The following is a 22691-nucleotide window of genomic DNA, read 5'->3' on the forward strand; positions in this document are numbered from 1 at the left end:
GTCCTACATGTCAAATTATTTGAAATAAATGCAGCCTGAACATTTATTTATGAGTTCTTGTATTGGAAAATGGAGACAATATATATATACGATCGCTTAACAGAAATGTTCTTTGACACATTGTGAAGTGTTTAAAATCCACTGGTGAGACTGATGCCATAAAAATATTTTAAAAAGACAATAGTCAGCTCAGCAGCAACAATTTAAGAGAACACCCAGCCTCAAAATGCAGACAAAGCATTCAGTTTTGGCTACACTCATCTACACAATGGGGCAAAAGCATTTTGTTAAGGTGCTAGTTCCAGGGTATTTACTGATTCATCTAAATAATCCAGTTACTGGTGATTGCTGCTCTTCCTCTGAGGTTGTTCATATTCATGGTAAATGACTCCAAGGGTATGGTCTAGTTTAAGTTATCCAGAGACAAGATCAACATTCCTAGCTGAAAAGCGTTGTGGCACTGCTCTGCTGCTCAATGCTTGAAGATTTCAGTGATCACATAGTACTTAATGTGATCTGAGGTCCAAGTGACAGAAATAAAAATTTCTAGAAAGGAAGAATTCCTCACCATGCTGCTGAGATCACTTACACTGAAGTAGGAATCATGACTCCTTGCAACAGTTCCGCAACTTAGCTGTTGCAACTGCTCCCTGGCACAAATTGAAAACCACAAGCAGCTGAGACTACTTTTCATGAAACAACTTTGCTTACATCTGACAGCATAAGAAAGCTTGTGTTCTGAAGGTCTTCAGAAGAAAACTGGTGGGTTAATATTGCTGACGTAGATGAAATTCAGCACCTGCCTCAAGTAAATATTTGGGATAATCATTCAGGGATTTTTATGCCTTTTGTCAAGGTAAAGTAAATAGGCTGGAATTTCACTGTGCACTGGCACAAGCAAAAGCTGCTATGAAGACTGTCTCCCTGAGGAGGTGCCACAGCAATCAGTTTTAAAGGTTGATTTGCCACACGGGGTCATATCACTAGAGTAAAGTACTGAGCTCCTAGGAAACTGCTGTAAGAACTAAGCCTGACAGACTCTGGAGGCAGAGAAAGGCTCACTGCCATGAAGGTAAGCTCAATTCTTAAGTCACTATAAGAGAAATGGAGCAGCAACATTCCATGCTTCTCTTTTCCTTCAGGCTCCCTCTAACAGACCACAAATCAGTGCAACAGAAAGGACTGCTTGAAACTTATCTCCCTGCAGACACAGCTCTTGGAGAATGTGGACAAGAAGGCTGAAGAGTAAATACTTGAAAAATGAACTCAACATTCTTTTCAAGATCCCCACCGGATTTGTGTTGTGTCTCTATGTTCTTCTTCCAAAGCAAAGTCACTCCTAACAGGAAAGTTCATGTGTCCCCAAGACTTAAACTGACATCAAATATACGGTTTCTCCCAGCTACTGTTAGACTTGTGGACAAATTCCTGAGTACTTGCTAATACATTCACATGGTGGTCCCCTAAACAAATGGAAAGAATACCTGGATACCTGGAAGTGTATAAAACCTTAATCTGTGAAATACTGTGAAATAGCTGGAAGCCTAACATCTCAGGCAGTGGACTACAGAATGTCCAGTAATAAAAATAAAATCAAAGACACAGAGAACAGATCAAAAGACAGCTAGCTGTTAAAATGTGAGAAGAGCTATGAGTTAATCTGTAAGTTGGGTCAGGCTCCAGTTTTGTGAAAATATGGGAAGTAATGGGACATGAAATCACAATGTTATTGAAAGACCAAAGTCGTCCGTGATTGCAAGTCTTTGGGTATGTGCATGCCTTGAATACAAGGTTGCCTTTGGATAAGCATTCAAAAGTGTAAGCCTCCAATCTTTCTTAATATGTGTTAAAACTGGGATGAAATTGGCTTGATATTTCTGTTTGTTACCAAGAAAATAGTAAGGAGATTGCTGTACCACTTTCGTGAAGCAAACCTCTAGCTTTGCAAGACAAGTAACAAAAATGATTATTTCTACCTTTGTGGAGTTACAGACTATCAGAACAAGTTATTTTTGGCAGTATAGAACAGGGACTTGACATTTCAGTTTGATGTTTACTGAAGTGAACTTCTTTTGAAAACATCCAATAAAAGAAGTTTCCAAGTTCTAACAAGGTACCCTAATTCAGCTTATATCTGTACAGAAACAAGTTTTAAAGATTTTAAGAAACTCTGTACAGCTCATTACTGTGAAATTAGTTTCCAAACTACAGATACACCAAGATCCTAAAAAAAATTCTTCATATGCAAACTTTACTTGTTAAAATATATTACATTTCACAGATGCCTTCTAGTATCCTTACCTCTTGGCCTGAAAGGTAGTACGCTGCTAAAAGGCCTCCAATGAAGCGAATATTGACCTCAAAAACAGATACTTCAGAATTCTGGAACATGAAGAAAAAGTAAGTCATTAACCACCCCTCTAATCAACGAAAAAAATGTCACCATGGCAACTGGGACATAAGTACACAGTCTTAAGTTGTGCCAGGGCCGGTTTAGATTGGTAATAAGAAGAATTCCCCAGTGGAAAAGGGGTCAACACTGGAGTGGGTTTCCCAGAGAACTGGTGGAATCTCTATTCCTGGACACGGCACTGAGGGACATGGTTTGGTAATGGGGTTTGGGAAGTCATCTTGTTGGCTGGACTTCAGGATCTTCAACGCTTTTTCCAACCTAGATGATTGAATGATTTTACGTCCCAAACCAACTATTTCACTACCTAAATCCATATTGAAATTCCTGTGTCCTTCATGACACAATGATAATGTCAGTTCCATGTTCAATTGATTTTTAAAAATTGAATTAGCTTTTATCTTCTTCTCTGATCATATTATCACTACAAAGTGCAATTGAAGCTGTTTGGGGATGGTGGGAAAGAATAACTTTAAAAAAAAAACGCAACTTTGAGCCATATTCAAGCCCTCCATATTTAAGGCAACTTGTTAATCTTCATTACATAGCAAGCTGTAATTTAACCCCCAGTGTGACATGTAGATTTATTCCACCTAAATCATAAATTAATTCTGCAAATTCATAGAGACAGCCTCACAACATGAAAGATATAGTAGTTAATTTATTACACATTTATGATGGCACCGTTATGTCTACACCATCTCTGATGTATTTAGCATCTTCAATTTTAGACTGAATAATTGTTTGGCACTAACTTAAAAAAATATATTAAGTAGAATTTCTTTCATGTTTGCCAGAGAGCAAATGTACTAAAACAAACAAAACAAAACAAAAACAATCCTTTCTGAAATGTAGATTTAATATGAGGATAACAAGAAGCATTTGCTCAATTTTGACTGAATATCAATGTTCCATTCTCTGGGGATAAATCCTCTTTCACAACTCAGTTACTACTTAGTAGCTCCAGCTACTACACCCTAGTAAAGCCTTATTTTTTCTGTATTAATTTATTCTGTCGAGGATCTACTGATTCTTATTGATCACTTTTCTTTCATTCTCTAACTGTATTTGTACTTTGACAATAGTAGATGTATCTTTAGTTATAACTGGAGCTTGAAAGGTGTTCTGTTGTGGGTTTGTTTGTTTGGTTTTTAAAATATCAAGTCAGAAACAGAGAACTTCATTAAAGTTTGCATCTGAACTTCAGATGCAAATTCCAGCTGAAAGACTTCTACATTCTCCCTCAAGGCAGAATACCAAGAAAAGGACTAGAGAAATAATAGGATAAGTTCTACTCACCACACTGAAATCAAGATTCTTGTCAATCCATTCTTGTCCTTCTCGGAATTCATCATGAAGCCCCATTATATAAAGAGTATCCAGTGCATCTACTATGGTAGCACCCATTTGTGAGTTTCCTACACACAAAAAGGATTTCTGTTACAAATGATGATTACTTTTCTTGAACATCACAAGCATAATAACCCAAGCAGCTGCAAAACAAAGTTACTAAAAGATGACAGTACAAGGAATAGTCAAATTGAGCAAGGAATTAACAGCAACATAAGAGGATCACACCTCTTTCAAAGCTTTAGTTCTCTGACACAGTTTGGACTCTGGGAAGAAAAGACAACAAGAGACAGAAAAAAATCCCTTATCTGTTTTCATAACTTGAACGTGAGTAACTCTTCTTTGATACAAGTAAAGGACAGCAAAGTATCCTGCTTCAAATACTACTAGGAATTCTAGGACAAAAGAGTTTAAAAAATATACACACAAAAGATAAAGCAATTTGTATATGCCTCTATGTCTTGCATTTCCCAACATTTACTACTGAATGGTTTTGCAGTTATGGAAGCTACTCAGAGCCTGAAAGTACTGATGGACAAGCAGTGTGCCTTGGCTTGGCTTGACAGATAAACCAAAAGCACCAAGATTTTTCACTTTCTGCTGAGCCTCAAAACTCTGACATGATAATGAATTCTGTAATTATCATTGAAGAAGAACATCTGAAGCCAAATGAAAATCAATAATGCTTTATCCTAAAATGCCATCTGAAACAGAAGCAATTGATCATTGAGCAACTCCTGTGTTTGTAAGAAGGAGACAGCTGAACAGTTGCAAGCTCCAACATTCTTAGGCCATCTCAGTCTAAGCTCTTGCACTTGTATGGCAGAGATCTTCATTTCTGGAGGAACACAGGAATTACTACAGGTTTATTTATTTTATGTTTGAATATTTACAGGGCACTGTTGCTACCTGGTTGTTTCTCTTCATTCATTTCTGCATTTTATTTACCTTTAAGATTGGTTTGTTTATTTATTTATTCCTACAGCACAATAGCAACTTAATTGAGTCAACAGCCCCATAGTAACTCTTCTAAACACCTCAGTAACTGTTAATTACAACTTAATTTCATTCTGTGATTAATAATAAATTAAACACAATAATCTTGCTCACAACGTAATCACCAACTAATTTCTTCAAAAATAAGCATGCATCTGCTTTAATGGATTTGAACTACATATAGAAAGCCTTAACTCAGTGGTGTGTTAAGAGTATTCAAGTTCAGATTGGGATACACTACATTTCTTAAGATTAATCAGAAGACATACCCTTTGACAAGTTAGCCACTAGGCACACCTATAACTCTCAGGAAATGAATTCAGGCCAGTGCTTAAGTACTGTAATGTAAATCCATTGCTCATGATGGAATGTTGCTTTTGGGCGAGCTACAGAATGCACTTAACTTTTAATGTTCCATACACACAGTATGACAGTGTTCTAATTTTTCACTTCAGAGAGATGCCAACTGGATCATAACAGAAAGACTAATTTCAGTTCTAGCTGACAAGGTAGTTCTGATGTAAAGTCAGAATGCGTAACACTGCTATGGCACTCAAAGTAATTTCTGTTGTTTTATTTAAACCACAATGAAAATGATTCCAAGTACACAAGACATTTGAGTAAATAGGAATACACTGACAATCTCCTTCATGTAAGATCTTCTCCATTGTTTGCAACCACAGAAATCAACACAGTTCAACAGAACAAACAAGACTTCTCAGCATTTTTCCCCCACGAGTCAATTTAAGGTGTAGGTTCATACTCTATTTTTTTTTTTTTCTGGGTTTTTTCTGGGCTGCACTCCAGAATCTCCTGTGTGTGACTTTCTGCTTCTCTCCTCTTTTATGCCTATCTTTCCTAGGCCCACAAAAGCACAACAGAGCATTACTGAGAAAAGTTGCTTGTACTCATACGTGCCACTTCCCTTGAGTAGACACATATGCCTCTTTCTGAGATATAAATCAATACGGTTGTAATTTCTGGATTATATGGAAGAGATTAACCATTTCTTAGAAAGTTCCTTTGAGTATAGCATTTATATTCCAACATACAAAAATATTTTCATTTATCTACTGATCATGGTTTGCTATTGCTTTAAAGAAGAGGATAGTCTGCATGGACTTCAATTGCATGAGTTGTTTGAAAAGTAATCAACAACTCTAAATAATCTCTAAATAAACAGTAAGTTAGAGGAGGATACAATGCTTACTACTACCTCTACAAATCTGATGTGATATTGCTCTGAATGCATGGAGAGCAGATGTCTCATTGTAGTGAAAAAGGCTATAAAACAATTAATTCATAATAGATAATAACACTTCTAGCTGAAGGCACTCCCTCCAGGGCCTGCCTCTGTTCAGTACAAAGCCTCGGTTGGTCACGATGCATAAGATAATAACCGATTCGAGAAGAGTTTGATTTTACGAGTGTCAATTCTTGAAATTTCTTCTTCATATAATTACAGTTCTAGTTGCTTGAGCTCCACATTTAATGAAGTTTATCAAATGAATGCAATGTTCATTCTTCTAAATAAAACAGAACATTCATCATGAGCCAATGAAAGGAATTTAGTTGCAAAATACATCAACTATTAACCAAATCACGCACGCTCATTAAGGAAGAGTATTACTAAAAAAGGACTGCAAATTGTAAGTCAGGTTTATATTTAAGTAGACTTCAGTTTCCCGAGATGAGACAAATAACTCCCTTGTTTGATAGTACATGAATCCACAGTCTGAAATATCTAGCAAATTATATGACTTTGTAAACAGTAGGGATATTAAAAGAAAATTGGCCTTTCTATCTAAAATTCTTTCAATATGCTGAAGTGCTAGATGAAGAACTGCTTTTTTTTACAGCTTTTTGAAGTCTCACAAGAGACTACCAGATTATGAGAAAACAGATCATTGTCACGTGCTCCATGACAAAAAGTGTATGAAGACAGTAAGTAGCCTATTTTCTTTATAACAAAAGGTTAAGTATAAACATTTAGAAGTCTTGATACCAGATGCAATGCTTAGTCTATTATGTGGAAAGAGAAGGGACTGTGAGCACTGAGGTACTAAAGAAAGTGCATTAACTGAAAGGAGACCTCAAAAATGACACATCATATAAAGAAGGAGCAAGATGATCCTCTGTCCTTGGAGACATTCAAGGTCAGGCTGGACCAAGCTCTGAGCAACCTGATTTAGCTGTACATGTCCCTGTTCATCATAGAGGAGTTGGACTAGATGACTTTTAAGGATCCCCTCAAATGATTCTATGATAAATTATTCGCCAGCAAGCTGCAGTAATGTACCCTGGGTTGAAAAGCAATCATCAAGCAGGTACTTCATAGAAACTTTGATTATTCGACCTGTCACTCATATCTATTATCTACTTCAATGAGGTATTACAGACAAATCCAATTACTTCTGGAAAATATTTCCACAGGGACTTTCATTAGCTCAAGCTGAGGGGCAAGACAGTATCCTGGGTGTGGCTGAGATTAAGTGATTTTTTTTCGTAAGCAGCCTCTACGGTGCTGTGTTTTGGATTAGTGACTAAAAACAGAGCTGACAATGTACCAGAGTTCAGACTACTGCTAAGCAGTGCTTGAACAGCACTGAGGCTTCTTCTCTTTTCTTCTCAACCTATCAGTAAGCTGGGATGGACACAGCTAGGACAGGTAATCCAAACTGACGAAAAAGGATATCCATACCATGTAATGTTACACTCAGCAGTACAACAAGAGTGCAGGGGGGCTAGGTCTATCAGGTAGCCATCCTTTTACATTCTACTGGGCAAGGGTCTGCTTGTGGGAGGTGGCAAGCGATTGCCTTTTTACTCCTTGTACCTTCTCGCCGTTCCATCACTGTTTAGTTATATCTTTACCTTGACTCACTTTTGATGTTCCTGTTCTATTCCCATTTGTGCTGAGTGTGGGGCTGTGAGGTACTGAGCTGCTGACCAGGGCTAGCCCACCACACCAAGAGACCAGACTCGAGAAAAAGCAAAGCTGGAATTTGTACAGCCAGCGGATTCCAAATAACTACAACTACAAAAGGTAACATTTATTTTTCTTTCCCCTTTAGTGTCTGCTGCACACTCACACAGGTGATACAATACACTTCGGAGCTAGCCAAAGACCAATTACAGGAATTCCCTAGCAGAGTTATTACCTGAGCCAAGAATTTGCACCAGGTACTAAAGAAAGGTGGCACTGCTGAAACAGTTCTGGCAGACCATAGATGCCGCAGACTTAAGGAAATGCAGACCATTCAAAAAGGAGCCTTTGTTCTCAAAATGCACACTTTCAAAGCAGGGCTGCAATAAGGAAGCCAAGGAGGTAGGCCTAAAGAAAAACTACCATGAAGCCATTACAAGGAAAGTCAAATACAACAGGCCTAAAAAGTATGTGTAACCATTCCCATCCTTCTACCTTACACAATGACTGAAACAGAAATATTTTCTTAAGGGAAGGTGTAAATAGGTATTTTTATGTTCACTTCTAACCTAAACTATTCTATGAGTCTGTGATTAACAAGAAAAGATGAAAGACCCGGAAAGTGGAATCCCCATTAGTTCCTTTAAAATCAAGGTAGGGTTTTAATACTTTCTAAAACCTCTGACAGAAACATACAAGATTCTTATTCTTGTTTACATGGTCAACCTATAGATGCCACCATTAAACATAAAAGCCAAGGGAAATGTTGAAGTTGCCTTTAGGAAAACATGAGGTTAGGCTGGTATTGAAGGTAACTGCCTTGTATCACATAAACAACAAATATCTCAATGTCAATGCACCCCAGCTATGGAAATAAGTCCCACTCGAGAAAGCCTGATTCTCTTCATTAGCATTAGAAAACTGGAATATATAGCTACGGAGACTAGAGATCTGGATATAAGGACAAGGCTTTCACTTTCAAGCAGCAGGATGATGGGATGATCCTTCTGAAGGACAAAGCTTTAAAATCAAAACTGATCTTTCGTAGCAGAAATAGTATTTGTCTCAGAGAACAATACCCAGTTCTCTCTCATTTTTGTTTTTGTTTTTTTTTTCCAGGGCCCTGGCCAAACTCCATCTATCAGAAGGAAAATCTACTTCTACCCGTGTAGAACACTTTTTATTACCAGCGTGTTTTACTGGGGGAAATCAATCTGTAAAAGGACTCCAAGAGGAGGAGTCTTGAAGGAATAACTCAAAGTTCAAAGTTAAATTTTGCCTCAAACAAGTGAGCCCGATCTCAGTGCAGTACAACACTAACCTGATAGCTGGGATGGTCTAAACACAGAGCAGATTTTCCCTATTCCATCCCCGTGACTCCAGAAAAAAAAAAAGGGGAAATCCAAAGTCTCAAGTTCATACACTCTGGCATACACTGAACCTATAACTGTTATAGCACTGTTATTTTTTATTCATACAGGGATGTGTTTTAATCCCTAGCACTAGAGTGAAAACGCTTCCCAGGTAACCTCAGCCTGATACTAAATATTGAGTTATTACAGTCTTAAAAAAAATAAGTACATGAGTACTAATATTCTTGCCTGGCCAGCAAAAGCATGGTTGGAATTTCTACTCAAAAAGATTCAAAGAGCTTGAGTTTCCAAACTGTAGCAGCAAGATTTCTCAATGCAATAGACAATTACAGACCTGGTAGAAAAAATAAACAACAAAAATTAAAAGCAAGCAATTATCACACCAGTTTTCTTTATCTCTAATGAGGCGCTGGCAAAAAAAGCTGCCACAACTGAAGCACAGAACTTGTAAAGTATCTTAATGAGTCACAATGTACAAGATAATGTTTAAGAAAATGAATTCAACTTTTGAACAGAGTTTAATTCCACTCTGAAAAGAAGTGTTTCAAAATTACTCAATGAAACAACGCTTTTCATATAAAACATCAACATACAATTCCAGCTCAGCAATAACATGCAACAAATAAGCTTTTATGCATCCATGGAGAAACCAATTGTCTTTAAAATTTTAGACTAATTAAAAAAGCAGAACAAAACACTAAGCATGTTGATTGCTTTGTTCTGTTAATTTGCTGATAATAGACAACATGAAAAGAAGTTCCCAATCTTTTGTACCAGGCACTTAAAGCATTTTAGCATATAAACAAAATAAAATAATTGATACAAAGCTTTCCTTTATTTTATAAATGAGAAAGTAATAGGAATAAATCACTGAAGTGAATGCTAATACACTGAAGTGTGTTGTTCTTTGAATCCACTGTAAAGTGGACCTGCAGGTGGATACTATCAACAAACTGCTGCTTAAATAGCTATCACCTTAAGAATCAAATTTTAAATCCTGGAATTATAGTACAGTATATCTTTATCTTCTCTGAACTTCCCATAATTACTTTGCTTTGCTCTCTTAGCCTTTCAGCTTAAATCAAAATTCAAAAGTAGAATGCAGGCTGTCTAGTACAAAGCCTGCATATTCTCAAAACTGAATTTGAATAGGACATCGCATGTTAGTACTCCACTACTTAAATTTTCTATGCTTTTCAACCATTATGTCCTTTTGTTGGGGTTATCTCATTTTTAATCATAAATGCAAAACTGTAGTTTTAGCATCAACAGAAAGAAGGAAAGAACTAACTGTGTAGACTACAGTTAAGATTAATGCTGGAACTCCAAGACAAGGTAGCAGAAGAACAAAACCTAATGATAACCAAAAGGCTGCAATGCGTGAAGATCAGAATAAGCTGTGGATTAAGAAAATATTAACGTAGAGGAGACAATAGTAAATTTTGTACAAAGGAGGAATCCAACAGGATGGAAGAGCATGAGAAGGGACAGAATAAGGGGCAAGTGAATGGTGAGGACAATGAGCTACACACAAGAAACAATCAAAGCTAAACAAAAATACAGATCTGGAGCAATTCTGAGAAGTCAGGAAGTCGAAAACTAAAGAGGAGCATCTGTGAACAATGGCTCAGAAGCACACAGAATTCGAATACGTCAGTTAAATCCAGCAGCAAACAAGGTAATGCTGTGATACCTGACAGCAAATATGACAGCACAGTGCTGCCTGGTTTTGAGCACGGTTATGTAAACAGAGCTGCGGAAACCTTGCATACGAGGCAAGCTAAATACTGATTTCCAGGACAGGAAAGATACAAGTTCCTATATATAACTGTAAACAAAACTTATTTCTTTACCAGAAAGGCAATGGGAAAAGCATCACAAAAAAATGAACCTTCAAGCCATGATGCCACATAAGCTTTTTCATCTTTACATAATCACAGTTTGGGCCATTCCTACACACTTTGGTCCAAACCACATTACGAATTTTCTCTCAATCAGTTAAAGAGGAGCTAATTTCACTTTAGTACCCATATAACTTTACCAGGCAGGTAAAAAAAAAAAAAAAAAAAAAAAAAAAAAAAAAAAAAAAAACCTTGAATGAATAATCTGTGATTAAATAAAAGATACATTAGGCACAATCACAATGCTGCAGCTGCCTCACAGCTGGCTTCCATTGACAATGACCTCCAATCTTGTATGTATGTTTGTGATACTGTCCCTTCCATATTTAGTTTTAAAACTTGGAAAACTACTCCCTTACTTAGTTGTCATGCTTTTTTACTTAATATTGAAGTAGCATCCAAAATAGATTGGATAGGCTTAATTTAATTTGTTACTGTATGCTCTGTTTGTAGATCCAAATGGTAGGAGATGAGCCTAAATTTAGGAATAGCAGCCCAGCAATCTAGATTGTTACAAAGACAAAACAAACACAAATTCAAAGATTTCCAATGGAAAACATGTTCTTTTTTTTCCCTTCTGAGCAAAACCATTTGGTTTGTAAGAAAAAAAACAGGAAAGTATATGGTATTAGAGAGAATAAAAATTCTCTATATGATCCCGAGTCCTGAACTCCAACATGATGTAATTTTGTCCTGAACCATTTGACATAGATGTGTACCTCATCATTCTATAAAGCAGATTACAGAAATAAAGACGTGTTTTTCTAATCTCACTTCACACCTGCATTTCATTACAGATTTTTTTAAAGACAGAATTTTCAATCTTCTGAACAATATCATGGGATTTTATGTTAAGAGTTCAGTGGGAAGGAGAAGGTAGGAATTAATACAGACTGGGTGAAAAGCATTCCACAGGAATACTGTATTACAGGAAGAACAGCGGTTGCTCACAGTGAAATACTTTGATATCCAAAGCCACACAATTTAACAAAACAGCAGTAACATTCAAAAAATGTTCTTAGTGAACTATTGCTATTTTTTATGGCATCAGCATAAGAGGGAATGCATGGCCAGATCATATTCTACCTGCATTCATTTGGAAGTCTCAGAGAACAGCCATACTCTGACTAAACACCACTTCTACCACAGTGGAGCAAAATAACATTTATAAAACACTGCTTGCCTGATTAACAGCATCAGAAGACAGGTCTAAATTAGATGAACTGAGGAAGAGTGAAGAGTTACAGTGAAAGAATGTTGTATGTTAGCATCAGTGTTTTAGAAGTCAATTAACATTTGGATGGAGAATATATACAGGTTACATGAAAACATCTCTTAGCAAAGGCTCTTAAGAAAAAAACCATCTAGGATAAGAGAAGATTGCTCTCCCACAGATGAATAATGATTAAAAGACAGGAAATAGACTACATACAAATCTACAATTACCATTACAAAGAAAATCACCGGTGTGATCAGAGATGAATGCTTAGATACATGCTATTCAATATATTAATAAATCACGTGGAAAAACACACTGGCTAAACACACTGGATGAGGATACTGAAAAGTAACGACACCACAGAGCAGCCACTCTGCTGTGAGCTTCTAGACTCCATAGGCTGCCTAATAAACACAAAATACAATTTAAAAAGAAACGGGGAATAAAACATAATGAAGCATTCTCATCTTCCTCTCAAAATAGTAGGAAAACTGGAAAAACATAGAGAAAAGAGATAGCAATGTGTAAAGTAGAAAAACACATGTATGAGAAACAGCTTACACCAATACTCTCCACATAGGAAAGACAATTGAGGACACAGTTCGGCAAATTCATAAAAAGGAAAAAAAATAGAAATAATGGATACATTCTTCAGGTTCTGCTCTGATATCAATGCCAGCCACCTAATACAACAAGGAGATAGTACAAAACCAGGAAAGTTCAAAATGTGGAATCAAAACTGTGGAACCACTTCTAACAAGACGTTGTGGGAACCCTAAGGCTTGCATAGGCTCAAAAACAGAATGGACAAAGTAATGAAAAAATAAACTACAAGTTATTAACTAAAACTTACTGCCTTTGGCTCCTGAAGCAGTAACACCACACAAACTCACACAGTACTTAGGGAAAAACCCAGTTACTACATGTTTTTCCTGTTCTTACATTTCTTTCCCAGGCACCTACTGGAAGAGTGGAAGAGTAATTATCACATTTCATCTCTCATCCAACCTGATGGAACTTTTCTTGCACTATAAGAATACCGTTCTGATTCCAGATTAGGCTAGTAATTCATGAGAATTACATTCTTAAAACTTTGTCTTCCTAAATGTGTTACTAGGCAAAAAGAATACACATTCACAGTACATATGTTCAACACTGTCTCAGTGTAGTCTCTCATAACTGCTTTTGCACAGGTCACAGCTGCATTTGGCTGCTCAAAGGCCAGTTTTGTTTACTTTACAATTGAATAGATTTTTGACTTTTTAACATTTTTCTTAAATGCAGAGATCGGGCTGAAATTTGCATTGTACAATTAGTTCTCTTTACTAGAGAGTAGCATGAGAGGAGTTTTTTCCCTTTTGTTTTCCATGAAAAAATTAAATAATGGGTAGGTTATTTATGCAAGTAGAGTCAAGATAAAAACATTATTCACCAACTATTTTTCATAAAACCAATAAGAAGCCAAGAATCAATTTGTTAACATATATACATAAAGCCTTTACTGTTTTTATTTATCATCCACATGGATTCAGAGGCTTAAGTACACATACAAAATGGATATTGAGCAGGAACTGACAGGATTTTCACAATCAGAAGACACATTAGAGATATTAGAAGGTTTTAACCATATTTTCAAAAGGTTGTACCTTTGGGTGATACACTTTTTTGAGTTTATTGATAAGTTTCTTCCCAGAAAAAATGTTTTGCTTTCATTATTTTTACATATTTGTTGCTTATATGGCAGTTAAAAATACAGAAAAAGAAAAGGCCTACAAAACCTGACAGTCAGTTGTATGACCTTGAAAACCGAGTGGTATAGCAGACAATGTCAGACCAGTTCAAGCAGTTCAATAGCCAGTATAATTAAAGACAACAAAAATGTCCAGTAAACTAATGAGTATTTCTCCAGTATAATACAAAAAAAAAAAAAAAAAAAAAAAGTCTATAAAAGCATTTTCATGTAAAAGCACTACCAAGAAGCATTCCACCTCTTATTTTCTAGACCTCAGAACCTCCTAAGCTATTCTGTACTTGCCAGAAGTACTGGAAGAACAAACTCCTTTGCCTGAGTCAGCTTATTCTTGCAACAGCCTCACATCCTTACAGTCTGATGAATGCATTTCCTCCACGGTCCTTGGTAGCACTGCTGCTTCTGCTCTCTGGCACCATGGAGAAACGCCCTGACAGTTCCCAGAGGTTCAGCAACAAAGAAATCAGCAATGAGAGCTTCCCACGCTGCTGTAGCAGTAGCAGACAGTAGGCCTAGTGACATTCTATTGCTAACAGAGGCTGAGATGGGCTGGCACAGTGAGCTAAGCAAGAGGATGCATGCAATGAGTTGGCAGAAATCAACAAGTTAAAAATAAATAAATAAATAAACAAATCAGCTTACTAACTATACCATGAGAATCCTCAAGTTGCTTGCTTTAAATGTATCTTGCTTGCTAAAGCACACATTGACCAAACATTATTTCAAAACTAAAGAAAAATCAGCACATCTCTGAACACACCAGACAAATTCCTCATAAAACACAACAGCTGTATTAGCTGTGTATTAACAAAGAGATACAGCACTGCACTGTGGCACTGAAGCTTCACTAGGTAATACAATAATTTGCAACAGTGCAAATACAACTGTAACACAACTTCACAGATTACACTGTTTCCCCTACAATAAATCTTAAACACATTTGGAAGACACTGTAGATCAAAGTGTGCACTTGCATGACACATGAGATAAAAGAACTGAAGACACAAGAAAGTACTATAGGTGCTTGAGAAAGTTTCCAGCATGACATAACACAAAGTAACAATTTTGTTAACTTCGTGTGGGTGACAACGGGCATACCTGTATACGAGCACCTCCTAGTTAAAAATTCAACATTATTATTTTCACACTATTGAAACACCTAGACTCATGTTTAGGTATATATACATATATTACCATATCATCTTCACATAGTGCAGCTCATCTCTAGACAAAAACTGTCTTAATGCAAAGTTTAGAGATGCACTGCTAGCACTATGGACATGTTTATAGTTTTGGAGGACTTAACACCTATTTCACAAATGAAATACCCTCACTTAATTCCCAGCTAAAATTAGTTAATTCTCAGTTAAAATTACTCCAAACTTACAAGCATATTTTTAACTCCCATTTCAAAAAGCATCAGGTCAGATGACAACCAGCGATTTCTGAGGCCAATGTTCTGTGCTGCCAAGGACTGTGATCTTTTTTCCTTAATTTTTTTTATTCAAGTTTATTCAAATTCTCATATAGTTGTTCAGCTTCTCAAACTTTTTTTTTTTTTTTTTTTTTTTTTTTTTTTTTTTTCTGAATAACAACTGGAGACTGATACAAACCCTTTAAGTATAAACTGCTCAATTTAAATCACAACAAAGTGTCTTCAAAGCTTGTGCTTCAGTAACTACACCATCAGATACGGAGCTAAAATATCTCTGAACCGGACTGAGCAATTTTAACAGTGTTTCTGTAATATAATCACCTATGGGCCACCAAACAACTGCAGGATCAAACCACTTCTAAAGAGCGTATTTCAGATGGTTATTCTCATCCTCAAATAGCACGCGGCCAGATCACACCAGAACAAGGCAACCTCAAAACACCAGCAGCTACCGTGGTTTTAGCTAAAACCTGATAACCTTCCAAAGTAAATCTACATTTGCCATATTTGCCACCATCTTACATGCATCATTTTCCACCAGTATTTTCTTCTCACCCTTTGTGTTCTAATGAGAATTTGATTAAGATCCCACAAAAACCTACCTCTAGAATGACACAGTGAGGCTGTCAAATTAATCCAGCATCTTAAGCTGCTTAAAACTACTTTTTTTTTTTTTTTTTAATGGGGAAAAAATTAATTAAAAAAAAAAAAAAAAGCTGCAAAAAAATGATCAGCAGATCTACAAATCAAAAGTAACTGCAAAGGTGTTATACCCTTCCTCTCTGGTACATTTGCATACCTTATTTTATCTTAGAGGGCAGAAATAAACAACAAATCTTAGATTTTCACAAGAAGATCAGCTATGTTTCACCAACACAGAACCTATAAGTGTTCCTATTCTGTTATCCACATGTAAATATCTTTAGAATCCCAATTTCCTTTTCAAAAGCAGTACCTGGCAACTAATGACTTGATCCCAGTACTGGAAAGGCACTATTTAAGATTTTAGCTGACTGGCTACACAGTTTGATAGGCAACATTTCTAGCAGGCTCTCCTGGACAGCTTACAGTCACCAAGGTCAGACATCTCTAGAAGACTAGCAAGAGATTCTAGCTGCAGGTCAACTAACAAGCTCAGGAGGCTTTCTTACAAGTCACAGATGTGCTAGGAACTGAGAAGGAAGTACAACGGGCTGCAGTAATGGCAGAAAGTAATTTGGGTCATGTAATCTTTGAGAGAATAATAGAAACATATTTGCTGAGCAGCTTTTATTAAAAATAGCATCAGACTTCAAAAACAGTTCTGTAATGCTTCTATAAAGGCAATACTACAGGGAATGCTGTTTTAAAGGTAACACGGGTTGGTAACATAGTAGCAGTAACAATACAGCCTAGATATTCCTAGTACAAGAACTACCAATTGTTTTTCTCCCTCTCCTCAACAATCCACCAAGTCAACAACACTTGATTCTATTCTAGACTTGATACATCCTGAGCACAATACAGAAAAGTTTTTCACTGAGATTGCCTTGAATAGAGCAATCATAGCATGACTTAGCTAAAAATTAAGTGGCACAAGGTAACATCTGAATTTTAAAAGGAGCAGCACTTATGGAATCAGCTGAGACAGTTAACTGGAACAAGAGGATCAGAGACCCGATCAGTGAGAGAATTCTACAACTCCTTTCAGACAACAGTGCTAAAATTGCAAAGCAAATGTTTTCCAAACAAGTAAAGTAGCAGGTCTTCCAGCCTCACTCCACCCCAGGAGTAAAGCTGCAATTCAAAATGACTTTAAAATACGGCACCATACACATTAGAAAATGTTTGCTCCTCCTGTAAAGAAAAAAATAACTAATTTCATAAAGAGTCTGGGTTGCAAACGGAAGTTGACATAAAATCATCCTTAGCAAATTAAGGAATAGAATTCCTTATGAATTCTACAGCAAGGACTACATGGTCATGTAGCTGAATACTGAAAATTGTTATCAGCTGGAAAAAATATACTAGGGAAGCCATGGTTTGCTGATGACATACAGCCAGGTAAAAAGCAAGTTGAATCACAGGATGCCTCCAAAGAGATTTTTCCTGGGAGAAATGCAAGTATGGACAATGTGCAAAAGGTAGCAAAGAGAAATTACTTCAGAAGACCAAACAGAGCTCTGGAACCTAAGAAATGTCTTTCTGACTGTCACAGCAAAAGCCTGATGCTCTCTGCTCCTCCCTGCAGCCTCACATTATCTCCTTGTGTTATGCTCAGCTCTGACTGCATTTTGAAATTTCTATTTCACTCTTCAAACTCTGCCCATTTTTTTCTCCTAAACATGCCTAATTGTTCACCTTCACCCTAGACAGCTCCATCTGACCCAACCATTTGCTTTATACAGGGACACAGAAAAGTAAAACAGATCCCACCTTTCACATCATACACACCAGGTGTAACAAAACAACTTCCAGCGTATGAAGAATTAACCAGACTCCAAGCCATTTGTTTACAGTAAAGTTGAACAATCCTCATTCAACTGACTGCTGGCAGGGCTGCTCCATTAAATGAAATTATTCTCCTATGAATTTAAATAGCTTTTCATGCACTGTAGGTTTGTGGGTACTTTTTGTCAGTTTTTGTTTGCTCATTTGCTGAGAGCAGGAGACAGAAGGAGAGAGTACCTAGTTAAAACTTTCCCTTCTGTTCCAATATGTGTTTCTTTCAAGGCTGGAGTTCATCATGCTTACCAATTTGATGAAAAACAGCTTAGATATAAATAGTATTACATAATTGGTAAGATGTGTGAACGGTTTCAAGAAGAAAAAAAACAAAAACAAAAACAAAACAAAAAAAAAGATAAGGAAAGCAGGGGCAGAGAGAGCAGATACAATCCTGCTGTGGTTTAACCCAACCCCAGCTCAGCACCACACGCTCACTGCTCCCCATCTGTGAGTGAGGGAAAGAACTAGAAACAAAACAGAACTCATGAGCTGTAATAAAAACCATTTACTGAGACAGAAAATGAAAACAGAAAAGCAACAATAGCAATAGATATAGCAGAAATGAAATTACTCACCACCTGCCAACTGACACAGAACTAAAATGCCAGATGCCAGCACAACATCTCAATCCCTACTGACTGTAGTCCCACAACCCCCAAGCAGCAGTCGCCCCTGGCTAACAGCTCACAGCGTGATAGCCTTCCACATGGTGCCACATGGTATAGGATGTCCCCTGGCCTAAATCAGTCCCCTATCCTGGCACCAACACCTGCCCCACATCAGCACTGGAACAGGCTGCCCAGGGGGATCATGGAGACTCCTTCTCTGGAGATATTCAAGTCTCGACTGGATGCCTACCTGTGTGACCTGGTGTAGGGAACCTGCTTTGGCAGGGGGGTTCGACTCAATGATCTCTGGAGGTCCCTTCCAACCCCTACAATTCTGTGATCATCTTGGCAGCACCTCTTCTCCAACTGAGAGGCCCAGCCAAGCCCTGGGCACACACTCATTACTCAGCAACAGCCAAACATCAGTGTGTGATCAGCACCATCTAGGCTAAATCCAGCGCACTTTTAAAACTAGTTACTTAACTCTGCTCAGAATTAGTTTATTTTTCCCCCTAAGGATGAAAACAAAATGCTAACAAAATATCAGTATAAGCCAAAATAATTTATTTTAGGTTATGCCACTAAACACAGAAAAACTGATACTTACACAATCCTCATCTGTATATCTACAGTCTTCAAACAACAAATTCATGTATTAAAGCAGGATAACTAAAATAAATACCCATTGCAGTGAGAGCCAACCTCACACAATGTCATTAGCCTATTACATTATTGAAAAACCAATAAAAGCCTTGATTTCAAGTAAATAAATAGCATACTTAAAATATACACAGTACAACCACATTCACTCTGGACATAAAATGTAGTTATTACAAGTTTCTATCTTTCTTGGGTATCACAGAAGAGATGAACATAGTATCAACCCCGGAAGAAAATTAAAAACAAAAACACCCTACAGTACTGCATGCATTTCAAATCACAGAATGGCTTAGGTTAGAAGGAATCTTAAAGTCCACCCAGTTCTCTCTGCTGTGGAGAGGGATTACAACTGGATCGATCTATTTCCTCATTTGAAGATCAGTAAAATCCTTGCTATTTTACTATAACAACTTACCTATTCTGTCTTAACATTAAAAAATAAAAGTAGCACTGCTGCAGATCACTGAGATTTTAAGGAAGAAAAGCCCATCTAGTTATAAGTCTGATCATACATGCAACACAGGCTATTCAATTTTTTTTTTTTTTATCTTTACCTTCCATATATTTTATACTATTTAAAATGCCATTTGTAACACTTATATCCACACTTTATCGCTCAAATAATCTCAGTTCATCCCTTGAATTTCCTCATCGTCTAGCTCCACACGTCTATTTTCCAACTTTGCCTTCTTTTGTTCAATCCACATAGTCAGAATCCAAACGTCAGACATCAAGTAACCAAGTCCTCGTCTTCTCGAGTTTTTTTCTCTTTTGAAAGCTACTTAACAATTCATCATGTGGCAAGCAGCTTTTCAGCATGATGAATGCATACTATTTTGAATCCTCCACAAAAAAATCAAATATGAAAATTTAAGCAAGAAGAGGTGAGGGCTTTGTTTGTTTGTATGTTTTAAGGCAAATTTATATTAACTGCATCCCCAAATATCACGACCATGCTACCTGCTGGCTGTATATATATATATATATATATATATATATATATATATATATATGCAAAAAAATTAACAGCACACAGACACAACTTTGCTTTTGCAACAATACAAATAGGTTACTCCCAAATTGCTACTTTAGTGAAGAGCCATTTAGCCACTGAACCACACTTCTGTGATCCACATTTCAAGATTTATATTAAAACAGAATGCTTGAGTAGACATTCAAGGAGGACAGCATGGACCAAAAAAAAAAAAAAAAAAAGAAAGGAAAAAAAAGAAAAGAAAATATAGCCTACCAAATATGTTGGTGGAATGTCCTTTCCTGGCAATTGGTTTGAGCTCATTATGTCCCCATCCATATTGCCTATAATTGTCCCAGGCATGCTTCATCATCTGAGAGAGGAAAAAAGCCAAGATTCAGTTATATTCTGAAACTACTTCATAAAATACAGTAATACAGTATTTTATTCTTTATTTGAGACTTCGTCTTCCTTATTCATTAGAGCATACTGATAATTATTTTGCCATTATTTCTGCTTGCGAAAGAAATCAAACGCTATATTGCGAGCATTTTCTGAAAACAGAAGTCTATTTGACTTGAGTTACAGGATGCTCTGTATTAGTTCACTTCCATTTTCTTTGCCTTAAATACATACACAAACATTAAGGAATTAGTAAAAATGCTGCCTAACTCCTAAACTGCTATCCAAAAGAAAAAAATCTAATAATACCTGAAGCTCAAAAGGGATTTATTTGCTTAGTCATAGTCTGATGCAACAGCATAATCTTACAGCGGTATCGTACTTTTTGTTTTCTTATTGGGAACACCTACTTGACAGAGATATACTGTGGAACAGACTCTACCATGACAAACAGCAAAAGCTTTGATCTTTAGGAAGCATAACGAATGATGCAGTAGACAATTTATTTACAGCTTACTGTTCCTGAAGTATCTGTTTCCATGAAATTTTCTTTTTAATAGAAGTTTCCATTACTAAAAAAAAACAATCACCAAAATCTTGTTGGTCCACAGTGTAATGGAAATTCTAAGTCACAGCCTGAAACAGTAATTGAGCATCTACTGGGAAGGCAAGGCCAACCCAGGGAAGCGGAGGTACATGACGCACCTGAGTGACTGGAAGGGGTGGAGCCAGGATCCAGCCCCTCCCAGACCTCATTTAAGGGTTGGCAGTGGGGGTGAGAGCAGCTCTTGCTGGAAATCCCTGCCTACCTGAGACCTTCCAAAGGTAAGCAGTTCTTTACCTCTGCAGTTGATGCGTTTCAGCTTGTTCTCATTTGCTGCCACCAAAGACTTTGCCACCCTGCTATTATTATCCCAATATACATTGCACAAGGCTATTAGTTGCACATATCATCTGCTAAGCAATAATTTCTTCGTTTGCATACAGCTGAAATTCTGCAGCCACAAAACTGTAAAACTGAAAGTACAGAACTGCAGTATAATCATATTGCTTACCTAAATTATAGGATGGCTTGGGTTGGAAGGGACCTCAAAGATCATCAAGCTTCAATGCCCTGACACAGGCAAGGCCGCCAACCTACAGATCTAGTACTAGACCAGGCTGCTCAGGGCCCCATCCAACCCAGTTCTGAACACCTCCAGGGACAGAGCATCCACAACCTCTCTGGGCAGCCTGTTCCAGCACCTCATCACTCGCTCTGTGAAGAACTTCCCCTGACATCCAATCTAAATCTTCCCTCCTTGAGCTTAAAACCATTTCTCCTCATCCTAACACTATCTACCCATATAAAAAGTTGATTCCTCTCCTGTTTATAATCTCCTTTTAAATACTAGAAGGCTCAATGAAGTCTCCTTGCAGCCTTCTCTTCTCCAGGCTGAACAAGCCCAGCTCCCTCAGCCTGTCTTTGCAGGGAGGTGCTTCAGCCCTCCAATTGTCTTCATGGCCCTCCTCTGAACCCTCTCCAATGGCTCCATAAGCAGATCAAAGTAGGTAACAGGAAAAAATCTGATTCTTAAAAATCACTTCCCCAGACAGAAGGAAGTTAGGAACAAACTTATTCTGAAGACTCCTGAATTAACAGTCATGCAGTTGCACCCACAGTGCTGTACATATTTCATTTTTCTACTATGACTTTTAAAAGTGGTATTAAAATACTGTTAAATAAACAAAAATCTCCAGAAAATGTACAGAAATTAAATAATCATTTCCATAAAGTTTGACAAAAGCTCCCTAAAAGGAAAAAAAGAAAAACAAAACTACACTAACGCAACTTAAAGACCTATGCTAACCCCTTAAGAAACTGATTATATTGTAGCAAGTAACTGCATGATTTACAACAATGTAGCATTCTTATTTTAATCCATCACCATACCCAGAGACAATCTTAAGCAACAAGCAGATGTTGGCTCATAAGCATTATCTAACATAAGGCATGTAACAGCTCTTTTCTCTCACTAAGTTCAGGACTCACTGGAAGTCAACATCCAGTATACATAAGTCTTTCAAACTGCATCCATGCTGCTGAGAGATGCAAAGTACAAGTCACTGTCTCTCTACAACCATCATGAGAACCCTATCCAAACCACGCAGCCATAATTTGTCTGAACATCGACTGAATCAGGAGAAGCTTGGAGGGAGTC

At 37.2% G+C, this 22691-nt stretch overlaps 1 protein-coding gene across 2 annotated transcripts in view; it reads right to left on the reverse strand.

The window, feature by feature from the left end:
* The window catches only part of MAN1A2 (mannosidase alpha class 1A member 2), a 138408-nt gene that overhangs the window by 64476 nt on the left and 51241 nt on the right, over positions 1-22691 (reverse strand). For both annotated transcript variants that reach the window (XR_007375139.1, XM_048936200.1), the window contains exons 3-5: positions 20365-20461; positions 3710-3828; positions 2302-2382 (exon numbers count right to left, since the gene is read on the reverse strand). Coding sequence is in view for 1 of the 2 variants with exons in the window: in XM_048936200.1 (XP_048792157.1) it covers positions 2302-2382; positions 3710-3828; positions 20365-20461 (297 nt within the window). In the remaining variant the exon portion in view is untranslated. The remainder of the gene's footprint in view (positions 1-2301; positions 2383-3709; positions 3829-20364; positions 20462-22691) is intronic.

Source organism: Lagopus muta, chromosome 1, assembly GCF_023343835.1.
Source record: "Lagopus muta isolate bLagMut1 chromosome 1, bLagMut1 primary, whole genome shotgun sequence".
Lineage (NCBI taxonomy): Eukaryota > Metazoa > Chordata > Aves > Galliformes > Phasianidae > Lagopus > Lagopus muta.